Source organism: Nomascus leucogenys, chromosome 14, assembly GCF_006542625.1.
Source record: "Nomascus leucogenys isolate Asia chromosome 14, Asia_NLE_v1, whole genome shotgun sequence".
NCBI classification, from domain to species: domain Eukaryota; kingdom Metazoa; phylum Chordata; class Mammalia; order Primates; family Hylobatidae; genus Nomascus; species Nomascus leucogenys.
Genome location: NC_044394.1, coordinates 36,102,462 through 36,121,954, shown reverse-complemented (window position 1 = coordinate 36,121,954; position 19,493 = coordinate 36,102,462). Strand labels below are relative to the sequence as shown.

At 39.1% G+C, this 19,493-nt stretch overlaps 1 protein-coding gene and 1 non-coding gene across 6 annotated transcripts in view; one reads left to right on the top strand and one right to left on the bottom strand.

The window, feature by feature from the left end:
- The window catches only part of ZNF638 (zinc finger protein 638), a 99,329-nt gene that overhangs the window by 34,883 nt on the left and 44,953 nt on the right, over window positions 1–19,493 (bottom strand). For all 5 annotated transcript variants that reach the window (XM_030828314.1, XM_030828316.1, XM_030828318.1 and 2 more), the window contains 2 exons: window positions 15,497–15,555; window positions 15,212–15,264 (listed from right to left, as the gene is read on the bottom strand). In XM_030828314.1, coding sequence (XP_030684174.1) covers window positions 15,212–15,264; window positions 15,497–15,555 — 112 coding nt within the window. The remainder of the gene's footprint in view (window positions 1–15,211; window positions 15,265–15,496; window positions 15,556–19,493) is intronic.
- Window positions 15,917–16,020, top strand: LOC115838411. The gene has a single exon (XR_004033441.1). It is a non-coding gene; the product is annotated as a U6 spliceosomal RNA (small nuclear RNA).

Genomic DNA, 19,493 nt, shown 5'->3' with positions numbered 1-19,493 from the left:
CCAAACACATACAATATATCAAGTCAAAATCCTGCCAAGTCTGACCCGCAGACTCAGGCCAAGCGACGGATGAAAAAAGTACACAGACACAGGTATTTTGCATTGATTGCGGCTAGGGGACTGCTCAGCCTTACAGACACCAAAGAGAGAATGCAGCCCTGATAAGCTGGAGCCGCTTGTATTTATTCAGTACAGATTTAATGACAAAGGCCTGGAGCCAATACAATCTGTAGGTAATTGTCGCCCCCACCGCCTTGGGAGCAGTCCCGCACACGATAGGATGATCAAAGGTCTGCAAAAGTAAATAAACTCGTCTACATAAATTCCTTTACACTCCTTTGTTACCTACTTCTTGCCCTTAGCATCAGGGTAAGAGAATTTAGCTGCCTTCAGCCTTTATTCTCTCCCGAAGCTTTGCAAAACCTCCCAGACTTCCAAGAAGGTTTGCGTCTCTCCTTATAACTTTTCCCACCACCCTGACTAATCTCCTATATCTCCCCCTTTTCTGTTTTTTGAATCAGGTTTTGTTGATTGAAGAGTACAGATGTGTGCAGCAGCAGGTTTGTCAGGCGTAGCGATTACTGCTCGTATTCCCGCTTTTCATCCTAGAATTAGTAAATAACGTAAGATAAACATGAGTATAATTAGTAATATTTTTTTCCAATCAAGGAGTGAGGGTCTATCCAGGAGAGATGTTCTTGCACATCCTTCCATATAACTGTTTGTTGGGCATGTAGATCTATGGCGTTTAGGGATTCTAGAATTTTAGTTTTAAGTTGCTTTACGTCTGCTGTTAAATTATCATGTAAGGTCACCCAGAGGTGTTGTTTCACCTCATCCCAACTATGTATTGATTGGTTCCATGGTAGAGAGGTGACACAGATATGCTTATGCTCCCAGTCATAGTTTAATTGCTGTCAGAATGCCAGTGCATCTTGTCACTCCCCTACATGTTCCAAGGCAGCCTTGAGGGCTTGCAGATGTGCAAGAACCTTTTGATTTGTACCCTGCTATAAGAGAAGTTCATTACACACATTTCTGGCCAACTTATCTACAAAAGCAGCTATTTGTACTGATTCAGTAAAAGATGCTACAGCAACACTAGCAGTTGCTAGGATAACTATGGCTGAGACTATAAAGGCTGTAAGAGTAACTATGAATCTTTGGTGTCTGACCTGGGACAGGGCATGTCCTAAGGTGGCAAGAGCAAAGGAACCTTGCCAGTCATGTGTCAAATTCACTGGTAGGAATGCCTCAGATTGTCTCCTTAATACCATAACAGTGGTAATATTTAAATTAGATATATTGTAATTAGTGATACATGAGGTGAAGCAAGCCTGTCCTTGCACTCAGGTCACAAACATGGAGTTTTGAGGTGTAATGGAAATACTGGTTCCCATAAGAAAAACATATGGATGGGTAGGGCAAATCAGGCACTGATCTGTGTGATTATGCATAAAGGTGCTAAGATGTCCCAGATGCCGTGTGTCTTGGGGTGGCAAGGACTCTACGTGGGGTCTGGGATATCCCAACCCCCCTTCGGCCCAAATCATAGGGGAACGGACATGGCTATGAAACTATGATTGGTGCCACAATGGATGCAAACATCAGTATGGTCGCCCTGTAAATGACCGTGGGGGCTCCAGTCTAAGATGTTAAATTGCCTAACTGGAGACTAAGGGCTTGTCCCCCCATGACAGACCTCCCAGCCAAAGTGGAATCCATTACTTTCCTGGCTTTGTTCTTTAGCACAGGGAAGAATGCTGGGGAAAGTGGCACTGATTGCCTTGCCCACTTTGAAGCTACTAGCAACCAAGAATGTTAAGGCATTTCCTTTGCCATGATGTAGCCGTAACTGTGTTTGGGCAGGTACATAGCAAGGGTTAGAACTTTTAAAACTTACACACGGTGGGAAGATAGTGGAGTGATATGCTAGTATTACCTGGCACCTTAGTCCAATGTGTGCCATTAATAAGGGACCCTACTAGAGGTAAGTCAATCCCTCCTAGCCAAGCAGTTATGTTATTAGAGGCTGGGAAGGGGGTGTCTGTCCAGGTAACAGGGCGTAAGAAAGGTGGATCTAACAGACGAGCCAATAGAGTGTAGCCGGTACGGGTTGCAGGGAAAGCGAGAGCATAAAAAGGATCCTATGTGAGTTGCAACTTACACCAGAGAGCAGAGCAAGGAACAAATTATCTGGAGTGAATGGTTTCTGTGTCTGGAGCAGGATTTGCTCAGCCTTGTAAGTTGTCTTCTTCAGCATCCCCCAGGTAATGTCCGGGGCTTGTGTCGTCTGAGGAAGCTGTGTTGTCTGGAGCTGCGGGTCCTGCAGGGTCATTTCCTTCACTTCTGGTACTGTGTTGGGTCCTAGCCATGCCATGGTATGGTCTGATGCATCGTGCTGGAATCCAAAGAGGGCCTGAGAGGGGTGTGAACATAAGCATATCATCTTCCTCACATTAGCAATTCATTTGGACCACACCATACATTACTATTTACATCTTTTCATAAAACTGCGAGTTTTATGTCTGGAGAGGTTTTAGCAAAGTGCTTTTCTATAGTTGATTGAAATTTATCACTTAAATTTTAGAAATTAAGGGTAAATTACACTTGTGCTAGTAGTGTTGCAGGGTCCTTACTAATTTTCTCCCTTTTTTGTTTTCTGAGCATATTTTTAAGGGTGGAGTGGGCACGTTCTACTATGGCCTGTCAGTTATACGGGATGCCTGTGGAATGTTGGACGCTCCATGTGTGACAAAATTCTTGAAAATGTGAGCTGGCATAGGCCAGATTATTATCAGTTTTAATTTTTGTGGGCCACCCCATAAACACAGAAGTTAAAAGATGTTTAATGATATATCGGGTGGACTCTCCAGGAAGAGCACGTGTGCTAATTAGGTAGGAACTGGTATCAACGGATACATGTATATATCTTAGTTTTCCAAATTTAGGGACGTGTGTAACATCTGTTGCTATAGTTTCAGTTATAAGGTTCTATCAGTTATAAGGTTCTAGTCCTCCAAGGTTAACACCTGTTGAAGGAAGGGATGTGCCTGTGAGCTGGCAATCTAGGCATTGCAGGATAATTTGTTTAGCCAGTCTTTGGGTAAGCTGCTATTGTTAAACTTCTCTAATTTGGGTGGAAAAATCGATGCAACTGGGTGGCTTGGTCAAGCAATGACGTCATAACCTGCAGGTCTGCTTGATCACTGCTGTAAGCCAGTGGGCAAGGCAGTGAGCTGTGTGCTCGAATATGTGTGATAAAACTGACTGTGTATGTTGATCCAGCAAATGCTGAAGTCCAAGAAAAGGTGCACACAGGGTGGGCTCGAGAGTGGACTTAACGAGGGCGGTCTCAAGGTTTTGCAACAAATAAACAGAGTCACTAACAATGTTAATGGGCTGAACGGAATAGGTTTCTAGGGCCAGTATTATGGCTCCAACCTCAGCTCCCTGAGCGGTAGTAAATCCAGATCAAGTGAGGGAATTATGTGGTTTCCACCAAATAGCTGCTTTTCCATTTTTACCAGAGCCATCAGTAAAAAGCATTAAAGCATTAGGTATGAGGGAGTGAACTACTTTTGCTGGCAAAACTACAGGAGTATGAGATAAGAACTGAAATAGTTTGTCAGCAGGAAGGGCATGTTTTATATGGCCTGCATAATCAGAGTGCTAATTGAAGATCTAGAGATGGAGCAAGACTGCTTCGAATTCTACTCAAGAAAATTCTTATGACATCAGGGTCATAACCTAGCAACAGATTGCATCGTCTGTGGCCCGTATAGATGACTTTACTAACTAGCTGGATATAGCGAGATAGTGTTTTAGTCCCAGTATGTGAGCAAAAGACACATTCTAGGAAGTGCAGTGCTGTGGCCATCTGTCCTATTAATCCTGTAGAGGAGTGTTTAGCAGGAAAAACAAAGAACTGAACTGAATATCGTGGATTTACGCTGTCTAGTTGTCTCTGAGAAATAACTTGGTCTATTTCCTCGATTTCCCTTTTTGCTGCGGGGGTTAAATACCTGGGTGAGTCTAGGGCAGCACCACCTTTTAGTACAGAAAACAGGTTCTGTAATTTATCAGTAGTTATGCCCAAGGTGGGGGGATGCCAGTTAATATCACCCAGTAATTTTTGATAATCATTTAAGGTATGTAAGTTGCTAGTATTTTATTTAACCTTTTGAGGTCTTACTGACCAGGAAGTTAGTACGTACCCAAGATATTTCCAAGGTGAGGACATCTGTACTTTTTCAGGTGCTACGATTAACATCTTAACGACAGAGGCATATAAACTTAAAAGTATTGGCTCTGTTGGGTCTGCTAGCAAAATATCATCCACAAAATGAATAATCTTGCAATTAGGAAATTTTTTTCTACTGGGGAACAAAGCCTGATTACATGATGCTGACACATGGTAGGACGGTTCAGCATTCCTTGAGAAGTACTTTCCAATGAAACTGGCGAGCTGCCCTTTCATTACTGAAAGTTGGTATGGTAAATGTAAATTTTTCTCTGCCCTGTTCTGCAAGGGGAATAGTATAAAAGCAGTCTTTTAAGTCAATATCGACTATAGGCCTATCTTGAAGAATTGCCACAGGGGAAGGGAGCCCCTGTTGAAGGGGCCCCATAGGTTGCAAACTGGCACTGATAGCCCATAAGTCATGCAAGTCTCCATTTGCCAGAACTTTTGGGGAATGATGAAAATGGGCAAATTCTAAGGACTGTTTGATGGTTCTATATGGCTGGCTTTTAATTGCTCAACTAATTCATGGGCTCATTGTAATTTCTCTCCCTTTAAAGGCCACTGTTCTACCCAAATTGGATCTTGAGAGAACCACATTAGGGGTAGGGGAGGAATAACAGTGGCCATTATTAGAAAGGGGTTTGCAGCACCCACTGGGCTAATAGGTCCCGTCCCCAAAGGTTAACAGGGACAGTCATGATTAGAGTTGTTAACTGTTTTTTCCCTCCAAATCACGAGGTTAGGGGGTGCGTGCTCTGCTTGGCTGTGTGCTCTGCTTGGCTGTGTGCACTTCCCCAATGCTGACAATTTTTTGTTTCTGAGTGACCCAAGACCAAGTTTCTGGCCAGTTTTGATCACTAATAATCGAAATATTCTCCCCTGTATCCTATAAGCCAGTGAAATTATTTCCAATTTTTAAGGTAATCATGGGTCTCTGATCAGTGATTAATTGGTTCCAATATACTCCCATGGCTCCCGTGCTTCCAAAACTTCCCTTACTCTTTCCCTGGGCATTGGGAACCCAGTACGGTAAGAGTAGTAACTGAGCTATTTTAGATTTAGGGGGAAGAATATGCAGACTGTTACATTCCATCATAACTAATAGCTCACCTTGATAATCACTATCAATTACCCTGGTGAGCACATTGATTCGTTTACTGGATAGGCTTGATCATCCTAGGACCAATCCCACTGTTCTGGAGGCAGTGGGCCCCAGATCCCTGTTGCAACCCTTTTAGGGTCTTCTCCTTCTTTTAGCACTAATTTGTTGGGGCAGAGTAAGTCCAATCCTGCGCTCCCAGAGGTGGCTGTTCTGAGAGTGGACTGTGGGCTTTCCAATTGACCGAGGAAAGCCGCTGGCATTGCCCAAGTTTACAGTGGGGCCTGGGGCTGGCCCCTCATGAAGTTTCCCACCTGATTACTTAGGGGGTTGCCATCTTTATCAAATTTGGACTTGCACTGATTTGCCCAATGTTTCCCCTTTCTACATCGGGGGCATATAGAAGGGGGTTCTTTTCCTGAGTTACCTTGGTCTCTACTAGTGGGGCATTCCCTCTTCATATGACCTGGCTCTCCACATAGAAAACAATTTGGGTTTTTCTCCCTTTTCACTTCAGGAGGCTTTATTGCCATGGCCAATATTTTGGCTTTGTGTGTTTCAGTCCCCATCAGTTGACAGGCTCATGTAAGTTCCCTGACCATAACTGCCTTTCCTCTGACTGCCTGCATTGCTTGCTAGCAGTCGACGTTAGCATTTTCATAGGCCAACTGCAACAATAAGATACCAGCGGCCTGGGCATGACTGATTTGTCTCAATTGCCTGGGTTAACCTATTGATAAATTCAACAAATGGCTCCTGAGGTCCTTGTCGAACATTTAGAAAAGATCCCTGTTGAACTCCGCTTTCGGGAATTCAGTCCCAAGCCCTGAGAGCACACAAAGACACTTGTGCATAGGCTTAGGGAACAAAACTTTGTTGTTGTACACTGGCATAGGAACCCCTCCCCTGAAGCATAGCAGCTGTTATGTCTTGCCCGGCCAATTGATTCTGGTTGGCTTGTTATTCACACAACTCATCATACTCTGCCTTCCAGAGGAGGTACTGACTGGGCCCTAAAGTTGTTTTAGCTAGCACTGACCAGTCCCATGGGGCCAAATAGAAGTTTGTCTGCTATAGCTTCAATTAATCCTTTCATAAATGGACTACGGGCTCTGTTTGCTCTAATGCTTTTTCTTATCTTTATAAGCGTCAAAAGAAATGGGTTCATATACCTGAGGGCCTTCCTGATCTTGCATTACTGGGCAGGTTAAGAGCTCCCCTTCTAATGCCACTTGCCTAAGACAGGGTCTCACAGCTGTAGTGTATCCCTTGTATTTTTCCAATTTACTGGGGGAGGGGGCTCTGGGAAAACTTCTGTTTCCTCTTTGGTATCTTTACCGGGTAATGGCAGGGCTGAGGGAGGCGGCGGCGGTAAGGTAGGTGATGGTTCCTCCTCCCTTCCCTTCTTGGGCTCTTCTGTGTACAGCAGGGCCAAAGCAGCCCTAAGTAAGGCCCATAAGGTTAAAGATGTTACTGGGACTCGTTGCCCTTGTGCATGATATTGTTTAAGATTTCTCCCTACTTGTTTCCAGAGCTCTAGGTCCAGCGTGCCTTCTGCTGGGAACCATGGATTACGGGAAACAACAGTTTGCATGAGGTCCCTTAACTGAGCCTGCAACTGAGGCTCTGCTAGCTTTAAGCAGTTGTTTCAATATTTTTATATACTGTTTCTGTTGTGCAGACAGCTGTTGTCTCATGATGAAACTCCAGCCTGAGAATTCCCCTGAATTTAGATATCCCGAGTGGGCACCAATGACTTACTGACTGCACAGTCTCTTCGCCTTCATTTTCGGGGGTTCCGTCGTGATCCCTTGCAGTGTTCCTCACGAGGGGCACCAGCTGCTGAGTCTGATTCGCGGACTCTGGCCGAGCGACGGATGAAAAAAGTACGCAGACACAGGTATTTTGCGTGAGCGCAGCTAGGAAACTGCTCGGCCTTAGAGACGCCGAAGAGAGAACGCAGCCCCAATAAGCTTGAGCTGCTTGTATTTATTTAGTACAGATTTAATGACAAAGGCCTGGAGCCAACACAATCTGTGGGTAATTGTTACCTCCCCCTGTAGGGAGCAGTCCTGCACGTGGATGATCAAAGGTCAGATGATCAAAGGTCGGATGATCAAAGGTCAGATGATCAAAGGTCGGATGATCAAAGGTCAGATGATCAAAGGTCGGCAAAAGTAAATAAACTTGTCTAGATAAATTCCTTTACACTCCTTTGTTACCTACTACTTGCCCTTAGCCTCAGGGTAAGAGAATTTAGCTGCCTTCAGCCTTTATTCTCTCCCGAAGCTTTGCAAAACCTCCCAGGACTTCCAAGAAGGTTTGCGTCTCTCCTTATAACTTTTCCCACCACCCTGACCAATCTCCTACAAAAGCCTAACATGGTTAACTGAAATGATCAACCTTCCCAATGTGAAATGGTAACTGGTAGGATTTTTTTTTTCTTTAATTATAAGTGTAGTTGTATCCGTCTTCATATGTTTAAAAGTCATCTCTACTTCTTTCTCTATAATCGGCCTAATCATACTATTTTCCAATTTATCTTTTGGGTTGAGGCTTTTTTCTTATTTTTTATTAGAGTTCCTTGAGAAAATTAACACATAGGTTAACAATTTTTTAAAGTCACTCAAAATACTTATGCATTAATACATTTTATGTAGTCAAATGTCTTCCTGATTGGGAAGGACTTCTCAACCTAAATTTTACAAAAATTTTCTCCACACTTAAAGAATACTGTTATCATCTTATGTATCACTGTAAATCTTTGACCCAACTACAGTTTGATATAAGTGCTTTTACAATTTTTTTTTTTTTTTTTTTTTTTTTTGAGACAGAGCCTCACTCTGTTGCCCAGGCTGAGTGGCATGATCTCAGCTCATTATAACCTCCACCTCCCGGGTTCAAGCGATTCTCCTGCCTCAGCCTCCTGAGTACCTGGGTCTACAGGAAGAGTACCACCACACCCAGCTAATTTTTGTATTTTTAGTAGAGACAGGATTTCACCATGTTGGCCAGGCTGGTCTCAAACTCCTGGCCTCAAGTGATCCAGCCACCTTGGCCTCCCAAAGTGCTGGGATTACAGGCGTTAGCCACCGCACCAAGCAAAGTGCTTTTACTTTTATCAAAAGTAAAAAAAAGTAGCTAATTTAATGAATAATTGATCTTTTCCCAACTAAAATGAAATATTATACAAATTTACTGATGTTCTGTATGTTTTGGGAAATATCTCTGGACTCTCTTCTGACCTACTTTTTGTCTATTTAACTATATGAAACTATTCTAAATCTTCAAACTTTGTAATATATTTTAATATTTACTGTGGATAGTCTGTTTTCATTGTTTTCTTTAAAGAACTGTCCTGCCTATTCTTCTATGTTAATTTCTTATAATATATAAACTTAGAATCAGCTTATGTAATTTAAAATGTTTTATTGCTATTATTCTTTATACTTAGTGTATAAAGAAAAAAAAAGGTTTAGCTCGATGAGGTGTCTCTAGCCTGTTATACCAGCTACTCAGGAGGATGAGGTGGAAGAAGCACTTGAACCTGGGAGGTGGAGACTGCAGTGAACTGAGATTCCACAACTGAACTCCAGCCTGGGCAATAGAAAAAAAAGAAGAAAAGAAAAAAAGAAAAAAAAGGCATTTTATAACAGTGAAGCTTTCTATCCAAGAATGCTGTTTTTTCATTTAAGGCTCATTTTATGCCTTTTAATATTTTAGTTTTCTTTTTATAACTTCTACCATTTTTATTATTATAAATGGACTATTTAATATTAGATTACATAAGGAGCTCTTCTTTATAAAGCAATTAAACATGACATATTAGAGAATTAAGATGGGTAATTATAATTAAATAGCACTGTATAATTGATTCTCTTAGGTTTTCCATCATACTATCATATTTGCAAATAATAGTGTATCCTACTTTCCAATTTCCATGCCTCTTGAATTACACTGTACTGGTTAATGGTTATTAGTTTTAAAAACTATTTATTTTAACTCAAAGAGGTGTTGATGCATATTCTCAGTTTAGTTCCCAAGCTTAATGGGAATGCATCTAATGCATTATTAAGCATATGCTGGCTTTTAACATATGTGTACTTGTATATGTATGTGTGTGCATAAATAAAAGTATATAATATACACACATACATACCATATTTAAGAAACTTTTTTTTTTTTTTTTTTGAGACAGGGTCTCACTCTGTTGCATAGGCTGGGATACAGTAGCACGATCACAGTTCACTTAAGCCTCCACTTCCTGGGCTCAAGCAATCCTCCCAGATCAGCCTTGCAAGTAGCTGGCACATGCCAACATGCCCAGATAATTTCTTCATTTCTGATACAGACTGAGTCTCGCTATGTTGCCCACGCTAAGAATTCTTTTTTAAATGCTAGAAATGGATGTTGAAGTTAATATCCCTCTCAGTATTCTTGGAAAGGATCACATGTTCTTTTTTTAATATGGTAGAATTAACAGATTTCCTCATTTTGAACCATCTTTATACTTCCAATACGACCCTCTCTTGTGCATAGTCCGTTATTCAAAGTGCTCACAGACACTATATGTTAAAATTTTACACTAAAATTTAACATTAATATTCCTACACATAATTGTTCTATAGTTTTATGAAAGCTGTCAGCATTTAAAAAATATTTAACTTTCACTTTTGGGATAATTGTAAATTCACATGGAGTTCTATGAAATAAGAGGGAGAGACCCCATATACCCTTCACCCAGTTTCCCTCCAATGGTTAACACTTTGTATAACTGTAGTACAGTATCACAGACAGCAAACTGACACAATTGATACAATCTACCAACATCCAGATTTCACTCATTTTACATGCAATGTGTATTTAGCTCTGTGAAACTTTATCATAGGTGTAGATCAGTGTGACTACCACCAGCCAAGATACAGAACGGTTCCTTCATAATGATCTCTTCTAAAACCCATTTATAGCAATAGCCACCTCCCTCCCACCAACCCTGACAATCACTAATCTGTTCTCTCTCTGTAATTTCATTTCAATGTGATATACATGAAATTTGATAATATAAAACTTTTTAAAATAGCCATCCACTGAAGAACATTTGGGTTGTTTCCAGTTTGGGGCAATTATAAACAAAGTACCCATAAATATTCGTGTATAGGCCTTTGTATGAGCATAAGTTTTCATTTCTCTGGGATGAGTGCCCAAGAGTATAAGTGATGTCATATGGTAAGCATGTGTTTAGGTTTGTTAAGTTAAATTGTCATACTCTTTTCCAGAATGGCTGTACTATTTCACAATTGCTCTTGCACACAATGTGTGAGTTTCTCTACATACTCATCAGCATTTGGTGCTATCAGTATTTTTTATTCTAGCCATTCTGATAGGTGTTGTAGTGTCTTTGTCAGTATTTGATGCATTAGCCTGTCCCCCCACCTTTTCTCATTTCCCTTTTTATAGGAAGCTTTCCCTTCCCCTGAATGCCATGGTATAGCTGAAATCGATTTTGCTTTCTGAAAGATTTGGTGGAACTCACATGTGGGAGTTCCCACAGGTGAGCAGAGGGCTTTTATTGGGGAAATAACTGACTTAAGCAAACAAACACGAGGTGATCTCTGAATGGTGTGAATCACTTTCTTAAAACATTTTCTGAAATATTTTAAATTTTTCACAATAAACATTCATTACTTTTATAATTAGATTTGAAAGAACATCATTTTCAGCTGGGAACTGAAAAGGTAAAAAGAAAAGGGGACATATTATTTCTAAAGAAGAGGAAAGCCATAACAAGAGAAAAAAATCATTCGATCAAGGAAGTTTGATCAGAGATGAGCCTTACAGGATAAATCAGAATCTGTCTCCCAACTCTCCCCAAAAGGAGTCTTAACTGACTTTTTATCTTCAGTACCTTGCCTGCGACCTATTAAGTGCTTACTAAAGTTAAATGAAGTCAGACATCAATTCCATGCAAATAGACAGCTTAAATAAAGAACCAAGGAATGAAATAACATGGAAAATAAACTATTCTGAGTGACTAGAAAACACTACGCAGTTGACTGTTAATAGGTTCAAAAGATAATGTGGGGTCAAAGGGCAAAGAATAACTTATGGAAAGCCAAAGAATTTGGACTTTATTCCACTGGTCGCTAGAAGTAGAATGATCAGATCTGCTTTAAAGAGACCTCTGGGCAACAATGTGTATAATAAAGCAGAGAATGGAATAAAAAATACCAGTCAGGAGGCTATCTTCAAAAGTTCAAATGTGAGACGACAGGTCTGAATTAAAAGGAGTTATAGGCATGATGGAGCTACCTATAAAGCATTTGAGAGCTGAAGTAGATTCAAGGGAAAACTAATATGGATCCGCCACTGATTGGCTGAAAAGAGGAAGGATGTCATCTAAATCTGAATTATGTTGAACAGAAGAAAAGAGAAGACAGGGTTAAGAATTACTCTACCGGATGATTAGTGGTAACTGTTAAATAATATAAGAAAATGAGAAGAGTATATTCAAGGGGGTAGAAGAGTTTATGTATGTATAGGAGATGTCCTTAAAGACTGAGAGGAAAGAAATCACCCAGGAAGAGGGCCAGGCGTGGTGGCTCACACCTGTAATCCCAGCACTTTGGGAGGCCAAGGTGGGTGCATCACTTAAGGTCAGGAGTTTGAGACCAGCCTGGCCAACATGGTGAAACCCCATCTCTACTAAAAAAAAAAAAAGAAAAAATTAGCCACGCATAGTGTCGCATACCTATAATCCCAGCTACTCGGGAGGCTGAGGCAGGAGAATCACTTGAACCTAGAAGGCAGGGGTTGCAGTGAGCAAAGATCATGCCACTGTACTCCAGACTAGGCAATAGAGTGAAACTCCATCTCAATAAAAGAAAAAAAAAAGAAACCGCCCAGGAAGAAAAGCATGACATGAGAAGAGGAAAAGATTATTAGGAAAACTAGAAAGGCTGGAGAAAAGTAGTGATCCAAGAAAATCAAGAAGTTTTCATTCTTGAGGGAGGTAATTTAGTATATGCACAAAGCTTTGGAATCATGAAGTTTTGGGTTCAAATTCTAACTCCTCCATGTGGCCCTGACTCATTTAACCTTTCTGAATCTATCTCTTCTAGAAAATGAGAACAATGTATTTTTTTGAGGTGGAGTCTTGCTCTTGTCACCCAGACTGGAGTGCAGTGGCACGATCTTGGCTCACTGCAACCTCTGCCTCCCAGGTTCAAGAGACTCTCGTGCCTCGGCCTTCTGAGTAGCTGGGACTACTACCACCACACGCAGCTAATCTTTGTATTTTAGTAGAGACAAGGTTTCACCATGTTGGCCAGGCTGGTCTTGAACTCCTGACCTCAGGTGATCCGCCCACCTCCACCTCCCAAAGTGCTGGGATTATAGGCATAAGCCACCACACCCAGCCAAACATTAACTATAACTCAAAGAACGGTTTGAAAGATTAAACAAAATAACATAAATATACTATATGCCCAGCATAAATATCATACCCGCAAACATGAAGCTTCTTTTCCTTGTTTTCTCTCTTCTGGTACAGATTATGCTAGTAGGCCTGTCTACTTAATAAGTCATTTTTACCTTATTTTGTATACTAAATTCTAACTTTAAAACAAACTAATCCTGCATCACCCTTTACCCTGGTTCTGCTTTAGCTTTGTGTCACGAAACTTCTCGTTTTCTAAAACTCATATTACTTAATGTTTATTTTATATTTAATATTTGTCATCTCAAGTTAAAAATGTCAACTGTCTGGGGACAGGCATGCCTATTTGGTCCACTGATACATCCTAAGCCTCTACAAAGTGCCCCCTATCATGGGCATATAATAGGTACTCAATAATTACTATTTTTCTTTTTAATTAGTACTGGGTAAGAGCTCTAATGTTTCCATTTATGATCAAATTACACTCTTGCTTCCTCCCTGTGCTTATAATCAAATTTATCCTTAAAATTGCCCTAATTAACTCTTCCTATCACTCTTCAATCTGAGCGGATCTCAAAAACTTATCAAGTACCCTTCTTTTTCACCTGTCACTTTCTCAGTCCTGTTTATAGGTTCCTTTTTCTTTCTACATTTATATTGGAAGGAAGTACTCAGCTTTCCAAAATTTAGACCTTAAACTTAAAACAATTCCCAAGTATCTCACTTTCAATGCCATATGATTGGCTGACTAAAGAATATCTCTAGCAGATACCCATGACAGCTGAAATTTGGTAATGTTGACATCTAAGGACCTAACCCCAAATTCAAAGGCACCACTGTGAGTTTTCCAATTGTAATCAATAATATCATCGCACTCTTAGTAAAACCTATCAGGACTGAAACTTGGAAATTTTTTAATTACTTAAAAAATTTTTTAAACTCATTTACTGAAAAATTCCATATAATAAAATGCAAATTTTACCTCCTCACATCACTTAACCTTTTTCACATCAGGTCCTAATCATCCCAAAGTGAAGCCCAACTGTTTTTTCTCAGTGGGATTTTTACACCTCTCCAATTTATCCAATCTATATAAGAATCCTAAACAATTAGTGAGTGGCTCCATATTCTCTACTGCAATTTCCCGGAGTCTGTACCAACTGTTACTAGCTCTTATACAGAAAAAATGGAGTGTACTTTTGCCAAGCTTAGGAAACAGTGGACTAAACAAAGCTAAATAGGTTTCTTTCCTGAAGGACTTCATAAAATGTGTTCTGTGGATTATTGTTTCAAAAGAGAAAAAAAAGCTATAACACACGCCCCCAAACCTTTTTACCCAAAACATCTTTCAGAAATTACTCTTTCACACGACACATTCTGAAAATGCTACTAACGGGGTCAAATTTGAAAATTTCTCAGCATGACCCTTCAAGGCGTTCAATAGAATTCAACTTTGTTACCTTTGTTATGTGCCCTCCACATGAAGTAATCTTCTGCCTCCACATTTTATCTCTTCACATAACGTTACCTAATTTAAAATCTTAATCAAAATGTACTGCCTTCCAGAAGCCATTCATAGTATCTCTGCTAACCTTCAATACTTCAAGTACTCTATACAACTGAACATTGCGGGGAAATGTGATATTCCATACAATCCAATTTTCACCTCACTAGTAAAATTTAGTGCCTAAATTCTTACTTCATTCCAGTTAGAAAAACCAACACACTATATTTTTACCTTCCCCAAACAGAACATACAAAACGCAATGTAAGTTCCTAAATTTGTGTCTGCCTTATTTTAGCTTTTCTTTCCTTTCACTATCGAGCTGTTTACCCTCACTAGTACTAGTCTCAAAACTTCTTTCCACCTTTCTAGTACTAAATGGACTAAGAAAAAAGAGAACCCGGATTATAAAACTGTATGCAAAATTTAACTAGATTCATAATGATGGCTTCAAGTATTTTCCTGAGTATAAAGAAATAGCTTTTAGTACATGAGTATGATAACATCCAGTTCTGGATAGTCTTTTTTGCTTGCTTTTTGGCTCTCAATTAACCTCCAAAATCAAAGGGGACCAGATAAGCAATCTTAACATACCTTTCTTATGTTTTGTCTTGTGGGTTTATCGGGAGGGGATGGAGGGAGATATTGCGTAACTAACCTAAACATGTAAAAAACAGCTATTAACTGTGGAACTACGACAGATATTTCAAATACATTATCTCAGATTTGTTGTATTTACTCCAAAGTGATTCTGTAATTACACAGCATTAAATATTAACCACCTGCTTAATACAGAGGCCAATTAAAGAATGCTATTTGGGTCTCCTTCATTAAAGCACAATAGTGTCTTCCTAGCATCATCATCTAAGTTTCTACTAAACTGACAAGATACACTCATTTGAAAGAATATTAAAAGTAACAACTTACCAGCAGAAGCTGAAGTAACAATTTCAACAGCTTTTGAAGCATCTGCATCTCTTCTATTTAAAAGGAGAAAAAATTTAGCAGCAACTTAGGAATTCTAAGTTCTACAAAATCCTAAAAATGTAATATTTAAACCTAAAAAAGTTTAAAATAATTCAACTGGAGTGATATCCCTCTTAAATTGCAGGTATAGTGATAAAATATATTTAAAATGCGGTTTTAAAAATTAAAATTTCTTAAGTCATATGCACATTTCATTCTCACATATGAAATCATAAAGTCACTTACTTTAAGGTAGATGCAGATACTTTCTTTGACTCTAAAGTCTTTTTCTTCACCTCTTTGTTCTATGTAGGAAAAATATTTTGAACAAAAGAAATTTAGTATAAAGCAATTTAGAAAATATAGAAGAAAAATCTAAAATCTTCCTATTCTAAAGGACACATGCTTATTACTTTTTCTATTTATAAAGACATTTTTTTCAATTTGTGATTACACAGCCTAATTTTACAACTCATCTTTTACAACTCATCTGCATTTTCTTATCATTAACTACAGCAGTTTCCCCTTATCCAAGACCCCTGGTGGATGCCTTGAAACCGTGCTCGTGCTGAACCCTATATGTACTATGTTTTTTTCCTATATATACATGAAAGTTTAATTTATAAATCAGACATAGTAAGAGATCAACAATAATAAAATAGAAAAATGCTCCCTTCAGCAGCATATATACTAAAATTGGAATGATACGGTTATTAGCATGGCCCCTGCGCAAGGATGACACGCATATTCGTTAGGCATTCCATATTTTAAATTAAAAAAAGTTGTAACAATATAGTGCAATAAAACTTACATGAATATGGTCTGTCAAAATATCTTACTGCACTGTAGATCTTAGCAACTTCAGCATACAATTTTTTTCTTTCCTTATTAAGCCGAGAACTTTCAACTTTTCACTAAAAGGAAGCATTTTTCAGCTTCTCTTTGGCATATCCAAATTGCCAGCATCACCATACTTGCACTTTAGGGCCATCATTAAGTAAAATGAGGGTTAAACACAAGCACTGCAATACAGTGACGGTCAATGTGATAACCAAGACAGCTATTAAGTGACTAGTACGCAGGTAGCATATAAAGTGTGGATACTCTAGACAAAGCAATGCCTCACAGCCCCAGTGGGCTGGAGTTGGACTGCATGAAATTTCATCATGCTAACTTAGAACGGTGCACAATTTAAAACATGTTAATTGTTTATTTCTGGAATTTTCTATTCAATAGTTTCAAACCACAACTGACCACTGAAACTGCAAAGCCAAGCCTCAGATAATGGGGAACTACTGTATCTTTCAAAAACATGGTTTCTCATAGCACTGTGACATTTCAAATGTCTAAAGTTCAACTGCTATCACCCTGGTCTAATCTACTACTATCTTTTGCTTTGATTACTATAATTGCCTCATAATGGTCTCTGCTTCGGTCCTTGCCATTCACCCACTCTCTATTTACAACATAAACCTAGACTGAACCTGCTGTTCCACAACTCAAAACCTCTTGTTAGACTCAAGGAAAAAAAGCCAGTACCTACAATGGCCTCTAAAAGTTTACAACATATGTTCTACCTACCTTCTAACTCCCAAACCACAATACACTTCTTCCTATACTTCTTCACTCCAACCCCAAAGCATCCTTTCTACTCCTCTAAGATGCTACACAGGTATAGGTTTGGCAGGTGCTATTCCTTCTGTCTGTAATGCCCTCAATCCAGGACGTGGTTTGTTCCCTCATCTTCTTCAGGTGTTTGCTCGAACATCACCTTTTCAATGAGATCTTCCCCAACTACCTTACTGCAAGTTGCACAGTTCTTCATTCCCCAACAAGAGTACTTCTATTGTCCTTTCCTAATTTTTTTTTTTTTTACCATAGCACTTGTTGAAAACAAACATAATATGTATGCATTTTTAACTTATTTGTGGTCTTTCTCTCCCTACCCCTTGAAGTTAAAACTCTGTGATACCAGGGACTTTGTTTTCTTCAATATTCTATTCTCAGTGCATAAAGTCATGCTTGAACATTCAGCAAGTACTTGTTAACTTGATCTGAATTTCATCATAACTGTTCTCATGCAATTTTATAGTTTGTTCTTTTTCAGCACTCTTGTCATTTCCTTTTGCACTATATGGGATTTTATCCCACACGTTCCTTCAACTCAAATATTTAGAAGAAATTAGTTCTAGTTCTATTCTACTAATGGTAATTTTCAATTTTAAAAGAAATTTGAAACTACTGAGTTCCAATGTATAAGTTGAAAAATTTAGACTTTACTCCTTGGCTACATTCCAATTTTTGATTATACATTTCAGACGAAAATTATCTTTCTGGTAATTTTAAGTGATATTTTTTGAAATTTATTTTATAAAAATATGATTATTTAGATTTCAGTCTATGTTTAACTGGTTTCATTGTTCACTGCCAACATTTTATATAACTTCTCCATTTCTTAAGTTCTTCATTTTAATGTTTTAGAAAAAGATGTATTAGTGAAATACCTTCTAAGTCCATGCATGTCTGAGAATAAATACTGCCCTAACATACACCTTAGGATTCCACTTGAAATGAATGTACTCAATTACAATGAATCACAATCTTTTTCCCACTCAACTCTTAAGAATGTGTTGCTTTGCGATCTAAGGCTAGACTATTTCTTTGTATAGTTAAACCGTTTTCTGCCTAGATCACTATAAGGTGCCCCACCATAACCATGAAATTTAAAATCCTCGGTATTCAAGTGATGTTCTCTTTCTGGAATTCCACATAGGTACAGATTGTCTTCTAAATATATCTACCGTGCCTTTCCTCTAATCATTTTTCACTCTTTTAACCTTCACACCAAGAGTAGGATCACACCTCTTGCTCACCACTGCATCTTCTGTAGATATTACAATGCCTGACACAACAGAGGCGTAACAGACGCTTAACTAATAAGAAAGTTTCAGAATTAAAATGAAAACCTCTCATCCGAATTCTGATTGCATATTTTCACTTTTATGTCGTTAATTCATTAGATTTTCTGTAATGCTCAAATGTTCACTAACGCCCAGCATTATTTTGCATACCCATACAATCTTCTTAGTTGACTACTTGCTCCAGTTTTAATCGTAATGTCCCCATGAATCTTGCTGAAAACACTGAATTGAAGTTTTAAAAATTGTTTTTTTGCACAGGGTTGAACTGCAGTAGTATTTCAAGGCTGAAAGGGTTTTATTAGAAATCTGATCCTACTCTTTTCCACATCAAGGGCTCCTGATCATTCCCCAGCCCCTTTTTGTTGAGATAGGGTCTCACTCCATCACCCAGCCAACCTCTGCCTCCCGGGCTCAAGCGATCTTCCCACTGCACCCTACCTAGCAGCTGGGCGCGTGCCACCACACTAGGTCAATTTTTAAATTTTTTGTAGAGATAAGATCTCACTATATTGCCCGGGCTAGTCTCAAACTCCTGGGCTCAAGCAATTATCTTGCCTCAGCCTCCCAAAGTGTTGGGATTACAGGCGTGAGCCACTGCACTGGGCTCCTGATACTTTAAAGAAAACTTTTAAAGTATGAGTATATGGCCCTTTCTCTGGGAAAAAAAGAATGTTTGCTTTCATCGGATTACTGGTAATGGTGGGGCAAGGAGTAGCTCAAAAAGACTTAAGAATCACTGCTAAGAATGGATGTTGAGGTTATTAATAAATTATTATTATTATTATTAAAGACTAGGTTACAATGTTATTATTAAAGACTAGGTTACCTAGTTTCTGACAAGACTTGTACAAATCCATATTAACATAGGGATACAGGATATTTTTTACCTTTTCTGTAATATTTAGATTCACAGAAGCAGCAAAATGGAGAAGATGTTACATGAAACACAGCTAGAGTTAGAGGCAGTCCTAACATGAAATATCAAATGTTGGGCAGGTAAGTTTTTTCTACCTTTTGACATGCCATGCCAAAATCAAGATTTGGACCAAGAAAGCTACAGCACAGCTCTTCTTTTTCCTAGTTTGTTCTTTGTTTATTTTTGGCTTGCACTGGTAGAAAAACTTTAAGCGGTAACAGGCCAAAAAGATTGCACCTTCCTGCCTCCGACACTTACTTACAAAACAAAACAAACAACAACAACAATTGTCCACATACTTCCAATATGAAGAAGGTACAACTCAAATTCTGTTCAGAGTTCCCTCCACTCAATCCCTAGGCATGTTGCTCTGTCACAACAGAGGTGTCATGAGTTAGCCTTCTTG